Genomic DNA, 18,441 nt, shown 5'->3' on the forward strand with positions numbered 1-18,441 from the left:
CTAGGATTTTGCAGGCCCCCTGGCAGAATGGGGTGGAAGCTCGCCCCAGCGCTGCGGCACTCACCAGCAGAAGGGACCGTGCAGCCTTTCTGTCGGTCAGAGGCCAAGTGCTTCTGCTCCGGCATCTCTTCCCTGTACGTTGTGGAGTCGAGGAGGGGAAGCCTGCTCAAAACGGGGGACTGCGGGATGCTGGGCAGCGTCTGCGACTTCCCCAGGAATGGTCGCTGCAGCTTTCTGTCCAGAGACCTTGAGGGGAGAAAACACAGAGCATACCCCTTTCAGTAGGTGAGATGACTTCTTCAAGCAAGGACCCTTCTGTAACTCACAACGCTGTCACTGTACTGAGACCATACGGTCCTTCCCAACCCCAAACTCCACTCTTCGTTTGCAAAGCTGCTGCCATTTTAGTAAAGCCTTCGCCCTTCGCTAGTGTATTTTAATTAGGATTTGCACTTGAGCTGCAAGCCACAATCAGCATAAACAGCACATGAAGCATTCTAGCACCCACCCCACCTCAAAACTCACAGATAATCAGAATTAAGCAAATAAACAAACCAGAGGGTTCAAGACTGAAATGATACAAATTCCCTTTAAGAGGGGATGTGCCGAGGGCTGCAGGCTGGGTCACCCCAAGGCTGTCCAAGGCCCATCCCCAGCTGCCACAGAGCCCACACCTGAGCCCAACCAAGCTCCCAGCACACCCCGAGGGGGGCTAGGCAAAGGGCCCCTCATCACAAGGCTCATCACACAAAGCTGTGCCCAAATCTCGTACTGAATGGTACGAAACCTTCAAATTTCCATGCAAAATTCAATTCTTAGCTGGTTTACACTCATTTGTTCTTGTGCCAATATTAACCTTTAGCTTAAATAATTGTTCCCCCTCTCTGGTGTTTGCTCCCATAATTCATTTCCCTTATCCTGCAGTCACAGCCCCTTTTGGCCTGCATTATTCTAGGCTGATGGAGGAAAGTTCTTTCAGGTTCCTCTCACAAAATGAGCTTTCATTCCCCATGGTTGTTTCCACATCCCTCACTTGCCCTCCCTCCAGCTCAGACCCAGCTTACTCCACCCATCCCAGAGGATCACACAGAGCTGAGCTCCTGGTGTGGATGGCAGGGCGAGCGCTCTGCCTCCCTGAACGTTACAGCACTAAATTTTATCCTATTTCCACTAAGCCAGTCCTTAAGGTCGCACAGGGAGAGTCTATCATGCAGAAGCTTCTGACCCTGGGTGGCTGCCTGTCACCACTACGTTTATTATGATCGTTTTTCACTCCCTTTACAAATGTGACAGCAGCTCCCGACTGGCGTTGGCATCTGATGTAATTCACAGGCAAGCGGCGACGCAGGGGCCAGGGCAGAGCTATGGCACTGTGCAGGGCTCCTGTGGGACGGTAATGCACCAGGCACACAGCAACGGCTGGGCCACGTTCGGCTAGAGGCAGCAGCCACAGCCACCAGGAGCCGGGCAGCCCCTGTGCTCACCACAGGGGCCTCTTACCCAGACCCTGAAAGATGCATCCATCGGAGCAGGGATGGGAACCATGATTCGACATTTACATTGAGAAATTTATTTAGTTCTGCATTAATTGCACTTCCCTTTGATTCCCAGGCAATGCCACTCTGCTCCACAGAGCTGTCACTGAGAGCTCTGGGGACAGGGAGGGCTGCAGGGACAGCACTGACCCGGCCCTGGAGAGGCACTGCTGCAACTGCAGCAGGCACAAAGCACCATCCTGCCCACTCCCAAGCCCCACGCTTCACTTGCATCGATGTGAAAACAAGCTATGCCAGGAGATACAAACCAAAATTAGCATCCTGAGTTGTTTCTATTTCAGTAAAACGTATGTACCTCTGGTTGTAACATATTTCACTGGCACAAGACAACAGGGATGTAACTTAACACATCGCTGTGCTGCATAAATGAGTCCTGGGCTCTGCCAGAGTTCAAAACAATCCTTTTTTCTTGCATGTAAATCTCAGTGCTTTTAAATGCTCCTGCGTATATCTCCATCATGGCAGAACAGCATTAGCATTTTAAGTGCTAACATCCCTTTGTGCCCACAGTGCCACTCAGACAAATCACATAGGGGTAAAAAGGGAAGAATTCACACCCTTAGAGGAACAATTTTTAAGTTGCATAGCTGCAGAAAATTATTTATATCAGAAAGAGCAAAGCAACTAGAAACCTGTTTAGATCTGAAACCTGAACTTGAATTCCCAAGCACACTCCATCTCCATGGACCTACCATACCCTGCACAACTCCAGAGGCCTCAGCAGCAACTGTCATCTGGGGTCTGATGCCACCAGGATGTCACACTGCACCTACGTATGCTTCCCAAGCAGGTTCCACACCTAGGCATTATCAAGGATGCCACATCCCATTAGCAAAGATCCCTGATGGAGTGTAAAGCTCAATTAGAAAAGCCATAATCAATGCTGTTACAGCCTATATTTAGCTGCTGTTCAGTGTTTTGGTAGAAAGGAGAGCACATAATCAAGTCTTGACAAGGGTGGAAAAATCCTTCTGGCTGCGTGCAAGAGCTCAGACAGGAGCCCAGTGACAGCTCCATCACTCCCAGTCCATGGTCAGATGGGGAAATGTGAGAACAGTCACCGGGCCAGGTCCCCTGCCACCAGCCCTGGGGACTGCAGCAGGGCACAAGTCGGCTCTGCCAGGCAGGGTGCTAGCCCAGCAACCTGCTCCAGCATCCCTCATACGAGCCCGGGGGACATGGGTACTGCTTCCCCAGGCTTTTACTGAATGCAAACAAACTAACAAAAAAAGCCACTGTGACATAAAAGGCGAAAAAAAGAGGCAAAACACATCTCAAAAGTTGTGCTGTGTCTGGTGCCTTCCCCATGGTGATGTCCTTAGGGATGGCTTCTCCATCACCCCAGGGAAAGAGAGGGGAAGGGATAAGCAGAGATAAAGAGAAGTGAGGGATAGAAAAAGGTTAATGCAAGTTAAACAGGGAAATCCAGGTCCTGCATCCCTCCCTGCAAGCAACTGCACCCACACACACCCAGCCTGTCCTCCCTGCTTACTTCAATCTGGGAGATGCCAATATTCAGAGGACACTTCCCAGCCCAACCTGAAAGGATGTTCTCCAGCTTACCCACGGGAAGGATGGAGAAGCCACCACATCAGCCACAGCAGAAGTCCAGCAACACAGCAAAGGGAAAAAAATAACCCTAAACCCACTACTCTCACAATCCAAAAAGGACCCCAGTATACCTCACCAATTTACATGGTTTCCCAGGGAACTGAGCAAGAAAACCTCCCACACATCTGGAAATGCCTGAGGATGGTGACCCTCCAGAGACGTCCCATTCCTGGGAAGAGGGAAGCTCTTGCCCTGCCACAGCACTCAGTTCTCAGACAAACCCAAGCACACACTGTGCTGATCCAGCTCTCCCCAATCTTCCCAGAGCCAGGCTGCTCATGGAAAATCGGAAGGTGAAAAGGAGGTTAAAGCAAGGAAAGCAAGGCTAAAGAGGGATTAGGGGCAGAGGAGCAGAGCACCAGCTGCTCCAGACCTTGCTTGCCTGCTCCAGAGTTGTGGCTTGGTGACAGCCATATGCCCTGACATGTGAGGCCTTTTCCAAGCTCCAAGGCAGACAACACAGCTCCCGAAGACTTCACAGCCCCAAAAGGCAAATAAGGATTCAAAAAAAGATGGAGAAGCCAAATGGCTGCTCCTCCTGCTGCAGGACTGCACAGCATTTCACAGGTAATTGTGGGTGGCTCCTCTACGCATTCAGGCAATTAGTTCACTAAATCGGCTGAGAAAAGGAAGCTTATAAAGCTGAAGGTTTGGGGAAGAAAAGCCAAATGAGGGACTGAGATTAGCCCGGGACTGATGGAGAATGGCAGGGACAGGGGCCAGGAGAGCCCGGTTATTGCAGAGGGACACCACTCCCAGATCTTCCCAGCCAGCAGCTGCTCCTGGCTGTAATACACTGCTCAGCCTGCTTCTCCAAAGAAGTGTAACTTAGCAACCTGACCTTAAAAACTCAGCAAAGGTTTCAGCTGAATTTGTGAAAATGAGAGATGCTACAAGCCAGGAGGAGCAATTACCCTCCACAACCCCCTCTTGGACCAGGGCAAGGGCAGATGTGCCTCCCCTTGGGGAGGAGGGTGAAGGTGGTGTGTGTACGTCCTCCGCAGCCTGAACAGCACAGCCTCTTACCACAAGCAATGGCTGCGAATTTGAAAAAAAAATAAAACAAAATGCCCACATCCATTCCCTGAAACAGCTTGCAGAGACCCAGCTGGGTATAAGGTGACAGGCACAACACATATCCTGAAGAGCTCACAGACCCAAAAGGCAAGCAAGGATTTTTAAAAAGGTGGAGAAGCCAGGGCAGGAGATCTCCCAGCGGTGCTCAGCTCCATGGTGCAGGGTTCATTTTTTACTGCCATCCCCATGGGTGCTTCACCCCACTTTCTGTCCGTGGCCAGGGGGAAGTGGAGCTGGATCACGGATACCCCACCAGCCCAGCTCCAAGAGCCCAGAGCAAGGCACGGCTGTGCCTCCAGCACTCCAGGAGTGTGTGGAGCCCACAGGGTGCAAGCTCTGCTGTGGGGAAGCTGTGTGCCATGGGGAAGAAGAGATGAGCAACAATTTGTGTGATGCTCTCCTTCATCCCACCCAGACTCCAGCAGGAGACAAGACAACATCTACCTGCAGCTGGTTTCTGCAGAGGGGCTTCACAGGAAAAGGAAGCAGCAGGAGGAGGGGTGAAGCAGAGAAGGCTGCAAGTGCCTTAGAAGCCATTTCTGGACAGAAGCACAAGGCAACAGTGGCAGCAGCCTCCTGGATGCAAGTCAGCATGGTCCAAAGTCCAGAGCAGCAGCAGAGCCCCACGGAGGGCAGGGAGTGAAGTTTAAGGGGATAGCACAGCAGTGGGGAAGCATAGAGATGGAGCCTGAGAGGAAGAGATACAACCAGGTAAAATATGGGGTAGCCTTGAAAACCAAAGCCCAAGGATTTAGAAAGAGCATAGCCTTCACAGGGCATCCGCACATATTCAAATCACCATAGCTTACTCTGGAAACCTTATCAACTGTTAGCAAACACATGAATCGTACTTTTCCAGTGACCCTGTGAATTGCAAAGCCAGAGAAAATCACTGAGAAATCTTCCCTTCGCATTCAAAAAACAACCAAACATAAAATCATCTTTTCTCGCTGCCCAGTATATGTGCGTGGGTTAAATATTGAGCAGCCAACGCAGAAGCCACAGACCCACATCAGTTCTCATCTCATGGGCAGTGAGCGGCGACAATCCGCCGCCACCTTGCAGCAGGACCCCCCGTCACGCAGAGCCACGTGTTTAGCAGGAGAGCAGAGCGGCCAACACCACCAAGAGAGGCAACCACTTTAACAGAGAAGCCTGAGCATCACTGCACGGGACAGCCAAGCCCTGTGCACAGTACTCTCCCTTGCACAGCTACCAGGCAGCTCTTCTCCATCACCCGCAAAGTGCTGCTGCCATGTTCTCCCCCAAACCCAAGAACATCCCTGGAGCACAAGAATTTTAGACAGTCCTAGTCCTGCAGTGGGGACCACACAACCATGCTCGGTTACTTTTTAACTGTTTGGGACCAGAGAGGAGGCAGCAGCAACCCCTCCTGCTGCCTGCAGAGAGCACAGCTGGCACCCCCCATGCAGGAGGAGTTCAACCATGAGACACCTCTCTCTAAATTCAAGCCAAGCCTCCACAAAACTGCCTTCATGCTGTTCAAAGGTAACAGGGGCTGAAGAGCGGAGGATGATAGCTGAAAACAGAGCATCTTTTATCTGACTGTGAAACAGTTTCAAAGCAAAACAAAAACCAAAACAGCATTCAGCTTGTAAGTTCAGAGCGGGGGGGGGGGGGGGGGCAATGGACCACCACGTGAAGCTATAAAAATACCTTCCCAAGCTCAGCTGTGAGCTGGTAAATACCATGATTTCCACCAGCTGGTTTGCAAAAGCTTTATCTCCTGCCATCTCCTTTCTGGCTTGAAGCGCCAGCAGGGGCCATCGCCCAAGCACTGAACAAAACACTGCCTGGCATCAGGGGAATAAGTGCTGCCCCTGCAAAACTGCATTTCAATTAAGACAGGTGACACGGGCTTCAGGGGCTGTCGGGAGGTGCAGGAGAGAAGGTCACACACCCCACGTGCCAGGAAACACAGGGAGGGCCTCGGCGAAACGTTTCAGAAGAGGTACTCAGAGGAGCAGCATTCAGCACCCGTTGCCCCCTCTGTGTCCCAGGACCCAGCCCTGCTTTCAGCACCCACCCTGCTTTTTCCCAGAAAAAGGCCAAAAGGCCTTTTTGTGGCAGCGGCTCCCTGCTGAGCCCGGAGCGCTCCGGTGTGTGACAGCCAATGTCGCACCCAGCGACTGCCAACACCACCGACAGCCTCTCGCCCACCGGGCATTTCCTCAGCGCTACAGACCTACTGCTGCTCTGCTGGCACTCACCCCACCCCGGCACCACCCCATCAGCCCAAGCTGCTCAGCTGGCAAAGCCACCCCCGCCTAGCCAGCCTCACACACTGCTTCGGGGACACAAGGTAAAAACCACTAACACTTCACAGCAGCAGTTCTGAACCCAAGCACTGTGGCTGTGTTTTATAGCAAGGCTTCAACATTTACTTAAATGTAATTGTTAAAATGTGAAAAGGAAACACTGCTGTTCATTTATTCTAACCATGTTGGTTTCTTTGTTAAAAGAACCTTTTTTTCCTCGGCTCTGTTGCAGGCAGCAAACCAAATCCCCAGCCAGCGCGGAGCTGTCCCCAGTCCCCCACAGGGCTTTCCTCAGGTCCTGCGCACCCATGGCGGTCCTGACCGGCTGTCACCCTGCCCCAACCAGACCCCAGTGCACAGTCACGTTCTGTTGCTACGATGCCACAAGACATCCCCTCTATGTCTCTCAGAGGAGAGGAGCCCTGTGCACCCTCTTGCCCACGTGCCATGCTGACCCATGCGTCATTAACAGGGGCAAAGCAGGCACTGGACTCTCAGGAGGGGTCTGGTGGAAATGCCAAACCCAGCCCTGCTGAAGTTGTGCCTCCTCAACAAAAACAAAGTCCAAAAGCATAAAGTCCCCAGGGCCAGGGAAAGAAGCAGAAACTTATGGAGTGTGAATATTTATCCTGCTCACGGAGTTCTCTCTGATAAATGGGGAAAGAGGGCAGACGAAGGTGAACACACGAATCCCGGCACGACAGTGCAGCAGACGAGCATCCTCCCTCCTGGCAGCTCAAGAGCGTGACCTGCATCCTCAGGGGCCAGTGCTGCAAATGCCCCACAGTCCCTGCTCCTGTACCCAGGCTCTGCCATCCGAGCACCTGCAAAGCCAAGAGGACAGCCAAAGGCATCTGGGATGCTCCACAGGGAACACAAAAGGCTCGTGGACCACTCTCCAAAAGAAAGAGGGTTCAGGCTGCACTCCACACCTTATTACAAAGGGTATTTTAGGCAAGTTAGGAAGCTCACCTAAAGATCTTGCACACCTAACCTCAGCCCACCAGCAGGATGCTACCCCCAGGGTCACACCAATGACTCATAAATGTGGCCAGCCCCAAGGCAGGTGAGGGACAACAAAGTGTGTTTGGAACGCAGCTGCTGAGCAACAGGCACATTAAGTCAGAGGACAAACTGGCCCAGAGAAAAGCAAGTTCCTTGCTTTAAATGACAAACCTTTCAGTTCCACACCATTATTAACCATATACTGATGTTTAAAGGTGGGGGAAAGCAGAGATGAGAAGGGGCTATGTGACCTGCCAAGGGCTGGGACAGAGCAAAAACCTCCCATTTCCCAGATTCACAAGATGCTGAGCCACTGACGCTGTGCCCTGCCTCCCACTTTTCTTTTGTGGCAATTACTCATGTCCTGTTTGCCCTTGAAAAAATTTCAGAGACAAAAAGCTAATGAAGTGCAAGTAATATGGAAGACAAGCATCCTGGCTCAAATTTTAAAAGAGTTGGCTAACTTGCAAGATAAATACCTAACTGCCTTCTTTACATTTGCAAACACCTTTCAGAGAGAACAAAGGGGGTCCAGCATGATGCCCAGCACTGCAGCCACCCTGAGCACCCACTGCCCTCCTCTCACCGACCCTGCACCAGCCCAAAATCACCGAGGCAGGACTGGAGTCGTGATGCTCATTCACTGCTGCACCCTCAGCACAGCACAGCCCCCCCCCATGAATGCCCACCGGCTGCATGGCCAAACTCCTGATCCTGTTCCCAGTCCCATGACACAGGCCTGGTCTCCCCTGTTGCTTCAAAATCCAAGTCACACGACGGAGGAGACAAAAAGCCACTGACATCATCTTGGAAAGGACACTGCTGCTCCTGATAAACACTGGGGAGACGGTTCAGGCATGAACTCTACGTACTCCAGCACAGAAAGCATAAAGATACTCGAGACATCTGTCAGGGCTGCTTGGTTTGTTTTAAATCCTATCATTTCTGCAGCATGACCAAGTTTTCCAGCACTTGAGGCTAACAATGGCAAAGCTGGCCTAGCTCTGACTACTAACCTCGGGCAAAAATAATTCTTTCATATGTTTCAGTCAAAAAATATATTTATAATCATAGGCTTGGACAGCATATTTTTGTTTTAAACCCTCCCGGTCACTACCTTTCATCCAGAGCCTTAGGCTGGTTTTCATTTTCCTCTGAAGCACCAGAACATCAGTGGCGCAAGAGGCAGGTCACCACCACGGTCAGATAGAGAACAGCCCTGTTCAGTAAGACAGATTTTTATGCTTCCAACGTGTCACAGTAACATCCCTAAAATAAATGGCTTTCAGTGAAGGAGTAATCGATGCTGTGAGGAGCTTTCGGCAAGGGCAGGACCCCCAGCAACAGCTGCTCACAGCCGGTGCTCGCCTCTGCCCTCCCGGGCTGGGTGGCATTAATGGGTTTTATCTGTCTTGCAAGGGAAAGAGTAAGCAGCAAACAGCCCCAAAATAGCAGAAAGGAAGCCCACCCCCTGGTCTTCGCAGCCAGGTGTTGATAACTGCCAGGCTCGGGAGAGCAGCCCCGGCTGCGAGCGCAGAGGCCAGGCAGGAGCGGTCAGGTAAGGGTTTCCTCTGAGGGCTCAGGTCTCGCTCCACGCTGCCACCAGCACGGGGGGCAAGGAACTGCCCCGCAGGACTGGGCTGCAGGTCAGGCCCGTGGGATGCAAGGGAAGCAGAGCCCAAAAGCATCCTGTTTCTAAGCAAGAGCCTGGGCACAGCTTTAGCTGCCTGGCTGTCCGCAAGCTGTTTCAGCTCAGCACCTGCAGAGGAAGGCAGAGACTGGTTCTGCCAGGGGAAGCACATACCTGTTGCTGCCCTTCAGAAGAAAAAACAGCCCTAAAATCCTCAGTTTGAGTAAGCTCCTGCTCTCCCTACCTCTCTCTGGAAAAGAACATTAAAATCCAGCACAGCTGCTTGCGGCAGGGCCTCACAACACACATGCACCAGGGGGATGAATCAACACACACCTGCTGAAACCCACTTCTCTGGTGCCTCTTCTGCCCAGCACCAGGGCTCCACTCTCCCTTCCTCCCCTGCACAGCCACTTGTACCTAATCAAGCAGCACCACAAGGGGTTAATAGCACAGTTAGTGTAAATTGCTTTTATGCTTCGGTCACAGGATGTATTTTCTCCATCCATTCCCCGATAATAGTCTCCTACCAGCTACTGGGTGGTTTGTGCAGGAGCAGGCTGCAGCCATCCACACCAGAGACTGCAGGAGGATGAAACCCCAAGCAGTCCAGCCCAGCTGACAACAGACTGGGAACTTCCTCAGCAGCAAGCCTTCCCGAGATTAAAACAGCCCCTGTTCCTCATGAATATAAACATGATACAGTTTTTATGCCTTTGGAAAGTCATCAAAGCAGTAGAAATAAATAACCCATGAGTTTCTATTGCTCCAAGCAGCAACCCCTTGCAATCTCCAGGGTGCCAGCTGTGAGCGTATCTCTGGAGACTTCTATAACATGCACCAGGACAGAGTCCTTGTGTTATCTAAATTTTAGGTATTTGTTCTTTAATGCAAGAGAAAAATGCACTGAAGCTTTCCAGTTTTTCCACAAACATGGATTTGCCGCCAAAACAAGATGTAACAGAAGTGGTCACCTGAATTCTGTGCACAAGGCAGGCAGCAGCAGGCCCGGAGAGGCCAGGCAGCACGAATGCCCGCTCCAGTGGCTTCCAAGCACCAAACAGCCATGGCAGGATGTGGGTGCTTTGGGCAGCAGTGCCCGTACCCAGGGGGCTGCCTCGGGTAGAGGATGAGGGTCGGGGCTCTGCTCTGCTCCCCCCACACCAAAGTAACTGCCACAGCCAGCTACCAGAAGGAGCTGCTTACTCCCACCTGAATTCTTGCCCATCAAAAATACAAACTAAAAATATTTTGCATAAATTTGTATAATTGCCAACTATTCCTACAGGAGAAAACATAGAATTTTGAAAAAAAAAAAAGTAACCTTTTTAATTATTAAAGAAAGTATTCTGGTCTTCCCATTTGAAATATTCCAAATGAAAGTCTCCTTTTTTCCTTTCCTCTTTGAAATGTTTCTTTCTGGGTCCAGAAAAAGCCTCCTTTGTCAACCCAGTCCCCTTATCTTTCCTCTCCAAATCTTCAGGAGCCCTGGCTCGGCCCACTTCCTGCAGGAGGGCATCAGCTGCATGCTCTCTTAGGAGCAGCCCTCTCCTCTGGGGGTGGCTCTTACCCCAGCAAGGGGTTTGAAGGAGTTAACCCACTCAGACTTCCCCACAGAAGGGTGCCAGGCTGGACATACGATTGGTCTGTCTCCGATTTCCCACCCTCATATAGGGGCCTGGTCAGGGCTGGTTACTTTTAGAAGGTCTTTCAGCATCTAGGGACAGATGGCTGTTTGCAGGACAAACCCTCCTGCACTAGGGAGCTGAGCAAGCCAGCAGGGCGATGGATACTCTGTGCTCAGACCCCTCCAAATCACAATACCATCTCCTCCCTGCTCCCCAGGGCTCTGCCCACTGCCCCCACAGGCTCTCGTGGGCTCCGACACGACCATCCTCATGGGCTCCCCGTGTGCCATTCAGCTCAGCATCTCCTTGAGTCACGCGAGCACACAAAGCCCCTTCCCTTCACCTCCAAAGGAAAGCAATGCTGCTAGATATCTTGAGAGCTGTTAGCGGGGCAGCCAACACCCCCATAGCTCCCCTGCACCTGGCAGGCACCCCCTCAAAACCCGCTCCAAGCTGGAGAGCAGCATTTGCTCCATGAGTGAAGCAAGAAGATCCTCCCGTGCCACACAAGGCAGGAGCTGGGCTGCTTGGTAGCCCCGACGCACCTCGGGGGCTGCCCTGTGCAGGCAGGAGCAGACTGAGAAGGGCAAACAGGGACAACCTCCATTCGGAATTCTTCCCTTGCCAGCCACCACTTTATTAGAAGCTGTTAAAATTCACATCCGCTGTCTGAAATCACTTCCTTCCCCTTCTCCGTGCGCAAGTCCCGGTGTGTATTGCTGGTGCTTCTGTTTCCTACCTGCACACCCACCCAGCTGTGACTCAGTGCCAAAACAGTGGGTGAATTAGGAATCAAACAGTCTTTCTAGCAACCGTGACTCACAGGCCAAGGCTTTCTGCTGAAGAAGTTTTCTGTAGTCATGCTACATATGTAATTCCCCTTAATATCAGTATAACTTCCCCTCCCTCCCACTACCCCATCCAACTACCATTCCAAAATAAAGGATGACTATCCTTTTTTTTTTTTCTGCCTAATCCCAGCAAAGATTAGCTTCAGCTTGTGCAAAAATAGTCAGCTCCCAACCTCATCTCCTGTCCCAAAGATTAACTTTAAAAGGAGACCAGAAGCTAGGCATAAAGGAACAACACCAGGTGCAAGCCACGTCACTTGGCTTTAGATACAACATGGCCCCAAAACCCAAAAAGATGGTAACAAGAGCTCAGGCATGCTTTTCCAGTGTGTCAGATCCAGAAAGCTTGAATTTCCCAGCCGGCTCCCAGGCCCACATGTGCCTGTCCTTTCATGGGAGGGATCTTAAACACACCTCTACCTACAGCCACAAGAGCAGGCTTTTGAGGAGCATCAAGACGCAGAGTGGACCAGATTAGCAAGTCACACCTGGCTCTGCCCACGCCGCTTCCCCCTGTAGACATGCTGGTGCCTGGCACCACAGCTGCGTGCAGGAGGAGGGAGCCAGCAGCCCCGAGACCAGGAGCACTGTGGAGCTGTGGCCAGATTACTGGGTGCTGGAACTGGAAAGGCACCCAGGCATCTCCCAGTGCACAGAAACCTCTGGAGAACCAGGACGTGTTACGTTCTAGTGGAGAGGCCTCTTGCAAGGACAGGTTTGATGGGAAGAGATTGCTTGCCTATACTGCTCACCAAGCCCCTTCCTGATAGATCACAGCCAGTGTTGCAAACAATGGGAGAGAGCAAAGCTAAAAAGCCTCTTTAGATTTAATATGCAAAGCCCAGGCAGCTCAATCAAGCAACAAAAGCTAAATGTCATTTCCTCCCGTGGCACTGCCACTCTGCTCACAAAACAGAACCGTTTACATCTGACGGCTTGTCATCTTTGTGAGACACTGGGGATGCGGTGCTCACACAGTCTGGGGAAAAGCTGACGCAGAGGAGAGGGGAGGAAGACATGGTCCTTCACCTCACTGCGCACCACCAGCACGGAGGGTAAAGGAGGCGGCTGCAAAATGCAAGAGCTGAAAGGCACCAGACACCCCAAAAGGCACAACCACACAGCACTGCGATGCTGGACGAGGTGGGAAAAAGCAGCGGCAGTGCTCCCGATTTCCAACAAGCTTCACCTAACCGCATACAAGCTGTGCTTGAGGACAGCCATCCATCCCACTGTGCAACCTGAGAGCACCCCACGACCCACCATTGAGCTCCTGGACCAAGCATCTCTCCATCTGAAAGAGGATGAAGTTTTCAGCTCCAACTCCTAAAGCTCTTTCTCCTGTTCTTACACAGCCATGCAAACAATACTGGCTAAGTTGTAAAGATGCTGAGTGTCTGCTGCCTGCTACACTTAACAGTGGGTGCTCAGCACTTCTGCAAAGCAGGCCAGAGTCTGAGTCACTAACACTGGATTTAGGACTCTATTTCCAGCTCAGCCTGGTTATGCACCAGCACAGAGCCCTTCCACACAGCAACGATGGACATACATAAATTTTTTTTAATAGGTTACAATGATATGTTGCAGCAAAAATGTGAATCCATGCACCCACACGTATTTTTCTGCTGGCCTCCCAGCAGACATGGAGGGTCTCAGAGCTGGGAAGTTTGAAATTCAAATGCCACCAACACCTTATTGACTAATGTCAGGTGGCAACTTCTCACTTAACCCAAAACACTTTCAAGATCCTTACTTGTTTTCTCTTAAAATGCAGGTATCTTTCCATATTGACATGTCATTTGGAAGCAGAAATGTTTTTTTCAAAACATATCAAAAACAAGTCAGTCAAAACTATCAGCCACGTATGAGAGATCCTCGGTGCTCCTTAGAGATGCCTCTTTATGAGACAGTTTTACCATGCATTAAAAGCCTCTCACCCAGCTCAAGTGGCATGATACACTACTTGGGAAAAAATGGTCCACGCACATTTGAAAGACTAAATGCTGTAGGTGGGTGCTCAAGACACACCTGAGCATCCATCAAGGCTGGCAGACAGATGGAGGCTCCCCTGGAGCTCCAGGCACCGGCCTGCCGTTCTGTGCACCCCAACTGGCTGCCCCATCCTACCAGCTCGCTCTCACTCCTACATGTGTTTAAAATAGGCAGCATTGACTAAAATCTCCTGGACTGGGACTTGGAAGGAGTGGGCGTAGTCCCCAGGTCCATGTCCCATGCAATACTGGGCAACAAGTCCCTCCCACTGTAAAAGAAGATCAGGTTCGTGATCACCTGAGGAACCTGGACATATACAAGTCTATGGCACCTGATGAGATGCACCCAGAGTCCTGAAGGAATTGGCTGACGTAGTTGCCAAGCCACTCTCCATGATATTTGAAAAGTCACGGCAGTCAGGTAAAGTCCCTGGGGACTAGAAAAAGGGAAACATTGCACCCATTTTTAAAAAGGATAGAAAGGAGGACCTGGGAACTACCAACCTGTCAGCCTCACCTCTGTGCCTGGGAAGATCATGGAACAGATCCTCTTAGAAACTATGCTAAGGCATGTGGAGGACAGGGACGTGATCCAAGGCAGCCAGCACAGCTTCACCAAGGGCAAGGCTTGCCTGACCAACCTAGTGGCTTTCTATGATGGAGTGACTGCATCAGTAGACAAGGGAGGAGCTACAGATGTCATCTACCTGGACTTCTGTATGGCCTTTGACATGGGCCCCCACATCAACTTTCTCCCTAAATTGGAGAGATATGGATTTGATGGGTGGACAGTTCAGTGGATGAGGAATTGGTTGGATGGTCGCATCCAGAAGGTACTGGTCAATGGCTCAATGTCCAGATGGAGATCAACAAGTGGTGTCCCTCAGGGGTCCTTACTGGGACCAGCACTGTTTAATATCTTCATCAGTGACACAGACAGTGGGATCGAGGGCACCTGCAACACATTTGCAGATGACACCAAGCTGAGCAGTGGGGTTGACACTCCCGAGGGACGGGATGCCACCCAGAGGGACACAGACAGGCTGGAGAGGTGGGCCTGTGAGAACCACAGGAGGTTCAACAAGGCCACGTACAAGGTCCTGCACCTGGGTCAGGGCAGCCCCTGGTATCAATATAGGCTGGTGGATGAAGGCATTGAGAGCAGCCCTGCAGAAAGGGACTCAGGAGTACTGGTGGACAAAAACCTGGACGTGACCCAGCAGTGTGTGCTCACAGCCCAGAAAGCCAGCCATATCCTGAGCTGCATCACCAGCAGCGTGGCCAGCAGGGGGAGGGGATTCTGCCCCTCTACTCTGCTCTGGTGAGACCCCACTGGCAGTACTGTGTCCAGCTCTGGAGCCCTCGACCCAGGAAGGACATGGAACTGTTGCAGCAGGTCCAGAGGAGGCCACAAAAATGGTCAGAGGGTGGAACACCTCTGCTGTGAGGGCAGGCTGAGAGTTCGGGTTGTTCAGACTGGAGAATAGAAGGCTCTAGGGAGACCTCATTGCAGCCTTTCAGTACTTAAAGGGGGCTCATAAGGAAGATGGGGACAGACTGCGTAGCAGGGCCTGTAGCAACAGGACAAGGGGTGATGGTTTTAAATGAATGACAGCAGGGTGTTCTTCAATGACTACAACACGATAGAGAGGGACAGAATGCACCTGTCCAAAAGGGGTAAGGGAATCTTCAGCAGTAGGCTGGCTAACTTGGTGAGGGGGGCTTTAAACTGAATGACTTGGGGGGTGGGATCCATTGCGAAAACGCTCACACCAGCACGTCCAACAGGGGAGTAAGTCAGGCCAAGCAGTGTGGTGATAAAGGTTCCTTAGCTGTCTCCCAAGAGGTGAAACAGAAGAGCAATCACCTCAAGTGTATGTATATGAATGCACGCAGTCTAGGTAACAAACAGGAGGAGCTGGAGCTCCGTGCCCACCCAGAAGGGTACGACATCATAGGAGTAACTGAAACATGGTGGGACACCTCAAATGACTGGGGGATCGCAATGGACGGGTACAGGCTCTTTCGTAAGGACAGGCAGGGTAGAAGAGGTGGAGGAGTTGCACTCTACATTAAGGAAAACCTTGAATGTATCAAAGTCAACTATGGTGATTGCGACTGCTCTATCGAGTGCCTCTGGGTTAAAGTCAAAGGGGCTGTCTCCAAGCAGGACCTCACAGTGGGCTTCTGCTATCGACCTCCTAACCACAATGACAATGTCGATGAAGCGATACTTGGGGCACTAAAAGCAAGCTTCTGGCCAACAGAACCTGGTCCTGATGGGTGACTTCCAACTACCCAGACACCTGCTGGAAGAACAATACGGCAGCTCACATGTCATCCACCAAGTTCCTGGAGTGCATAGAGGACTGTTTCCTGATATAAATGTTAGATGTGCCAACCAGGAATGAGGCGCTGCTGGACTTGCTATTCACAAACCAAGAAAGCCTGCTTTGTGACATCTCGGTTAGTGATAGCCTTGGCTGCAGTGACCACAATATTGTGGAGTTCGGGATCCTGCCGAGTGTGCTGAAGGTCAGCTCTAAGACAAGGGTTCTGGATTTTAGAAGAGCAAACTTCAGTTCCCTCAGGGCTCAGTTGGGAGGGATTCCATGGGATGCGTCCATGGAAGACAAAGATGCTAGTGAGTGCTGGGAGTTCTTCAAGAACTCTCTATTGGAAGCACAAAGCCAATTTATCCCCTACAAAGGAAAGGGAAGTAAGCGGAGCAAGAGGCCCCCTTGGCTCAACCATGACCTCCTGGGTCTACCCAAATCCAAAAGGGAAGCATACCAGAGATGGAGAAGTGGAGGATTATCCATCGAGAGCTACAAGGGCATTGCCAGAGTGTGCAGAGATGCAGTTAGAAAAGCAAAAGCCCAGCTCGAATTGAAACTGGTGATAGATGTCAAAAATAACAAGAAAGGTTTCTTCAGACATGTCAACCACAAGCAGAAAAAGAAGGAAAACAAAGTCCCACTGTTAAACAGAACAGAAGAGTCAATCACCAACAGTGCTGAAGAGGCAGAGGTCCTCAACACTTCATCCCTGTCCTTACCAGCACTGTTGGGTCCCAGGCTTTGGGAACAAAATTGCTGGTTGATCCAAACACTGACCCACCATCAGTGAAGGAAGAGTTAGTACATGAATTACTACAGGAATTTGACCCCTACAAATGAATGGGCCCTAACACCATCCACCCGAGGGTGTTGAGAGAGCTGGCTGACTTCATCACAAGGCCGCTCTTCATCATCTTCAAGAAGTCGTGGAGAACGGGGGATGTCCCAGAGGACTGGAGGAAGGCAAATGTTACCCCTATCTTCAAGAAAGGCTCGAGGGAGGATCCAGGCAACTATAGGCCCATCAGCCTGACTTCAATCCCTGGGAAAGTTATGGAACGAATCCTCCTGGGGGCCATCACAAGTCAAATGAAGCACGTGATTGGGAAAAGCCAACATGGCTTCACTAAAGGCAGATCGTGCTTGATGAACCTGGTGGCCTTCTACGACAAAGTGACTTGCCTGGTTGACGTGGGACGGGCAGTGGACGTTGTCTACCTGGACTTCTCCAAGGCCTTTGATACAGTCCCCCACAGCCTCCTCCTGGAGAAATTAATGCGTTATGGCCTAGGCAAGGGGTCTGTGCAGTGGGTGGGGAACTGGCTGGCAGGCAGCACCCAAAGGGTGGTGGTAAATAGCTCCTTTTCCAAGAGGCAACCTGTCACTGTGGTGCTCCCCAGGGATCAATATTGGGCCCAATGTTATTCACATCTTTATAAGTGATCTGGATAATGGTACCAAGTGTAGCCTGATGAAGTTTGCCGATGACACCAAATTGAGTCGGGAAGCAGACACTCCAGAAGGGAGAGCTGCTCTGCAGGAAGATCTGGATAGGCTGGAAGAGTGGGCCAGCAAGAACCTTATGAAGTTCAACAAGAAGTCTAAGGTGTTGCACATGGGAAAACGTAATCCAGGAGTGCAGCACAGACTGGGATCCACCTGGCTGGAGAGCAGCTCTGTAGAAAGGGACCTGAGGGTCCTGGTGGACAGGAAGCTCAACATGAGCCAACAGTGTGCTGCTGCGGCCAAGAAGGCCAACAGGGTGCTGGGTTGCATCAAAAAGGGCATCGCCAGCAGAGGTAGTCATTATCCCGCTCTACTCAGCGCTTGTCAGGCCACACCTGGATTACTGTGTACAGTTCTGGTCCCCGCTATACGAAAAGGATGTGGACAGGCTGGAAGGGGTCCAGAGAAGGGCCACCAAGATGATCAAAGGACTGGGAAGCTGCCATACGAGGGTAGGCTGGGAGAGCTGGGTTTGTTCAGCCTTGAGAAAAGGAGGCTCAGAGGGGATCTCATCACCATGTACCAGTACTTAAGGGGTAGTTACAAAGACGATAGAGACTCCCTTTTTACGAGGAGTCACACGGAGAGGACAAGGGGGAATGGACATAAATTGCTCTTGGGGAGATTCTGATTGGACACGAGAGGGAAATTTTTCACAGTGAGGACAGACAACCATTGGAATAATCTCCCCAGGGAAGTGGCTGACTTGGCCACATTGGACACTTTCAAAAGTGTCTGGACAGGGTGCTGGGCCGTCTTGTCGAGACTCTGCTCTTCCTAGAAAGGCTGGACTAGATGATCCCTGAGGTCCCTTCCAACCTGCGATTCTGTGAAGAAGGTGGAGTCAGACTGGATATAAGGAAGAAATTTTTACAATTAGGGTAGTGAAACACTGGCCCAGGTTGTCCAGAGAGGTGGTAGATGCCCCATCCCTGAAAACGTTCAAGGTCAGGCTGGGCAGGGCTCTG

At 51.3% G+C, this 18,441-nt stretch overlaps 1 protein-coding gene across 1 annotated transcript in view; it reads right to left on the reverse strand.

The window, feature by feature from the left end:
• The window catches only part of LOC142062822 (ankyrin repeat and fibronectin type-III domain-containing protein 1-like), a 235,807-nt gene that overhangs the window by 181,791 nt on the left and 35,575 nt on the right, over positions 1-18,441 (reverse strand). The window contains exon 2 of the mRNA XM_075105883.1: positions 65-246. Coding sequence (XP_074961984.1) covers positions 65-125 — 61 coding nt within the window. The 5' untranslated portion in view covers positions 126-246. The remainder of the gene's footprint in view (positions 1-64; positions 247-18,441) is intronic.

The sequence above is a fragment of the Phalacrocorax aristotelis genome, chromosome 10 (genome assembly GCF_949628215.1).
Source record: "Phalacrocorax aristotelis chromosome 10, bGulAri2.1, whole genome shotgun sequence".
NCBI lineage: Eukaryota > Metazoa > Chordata > Aves > Suliformes > Phalacrocoracidae > Phalacrocorax > Phalacrocorax aristotelis.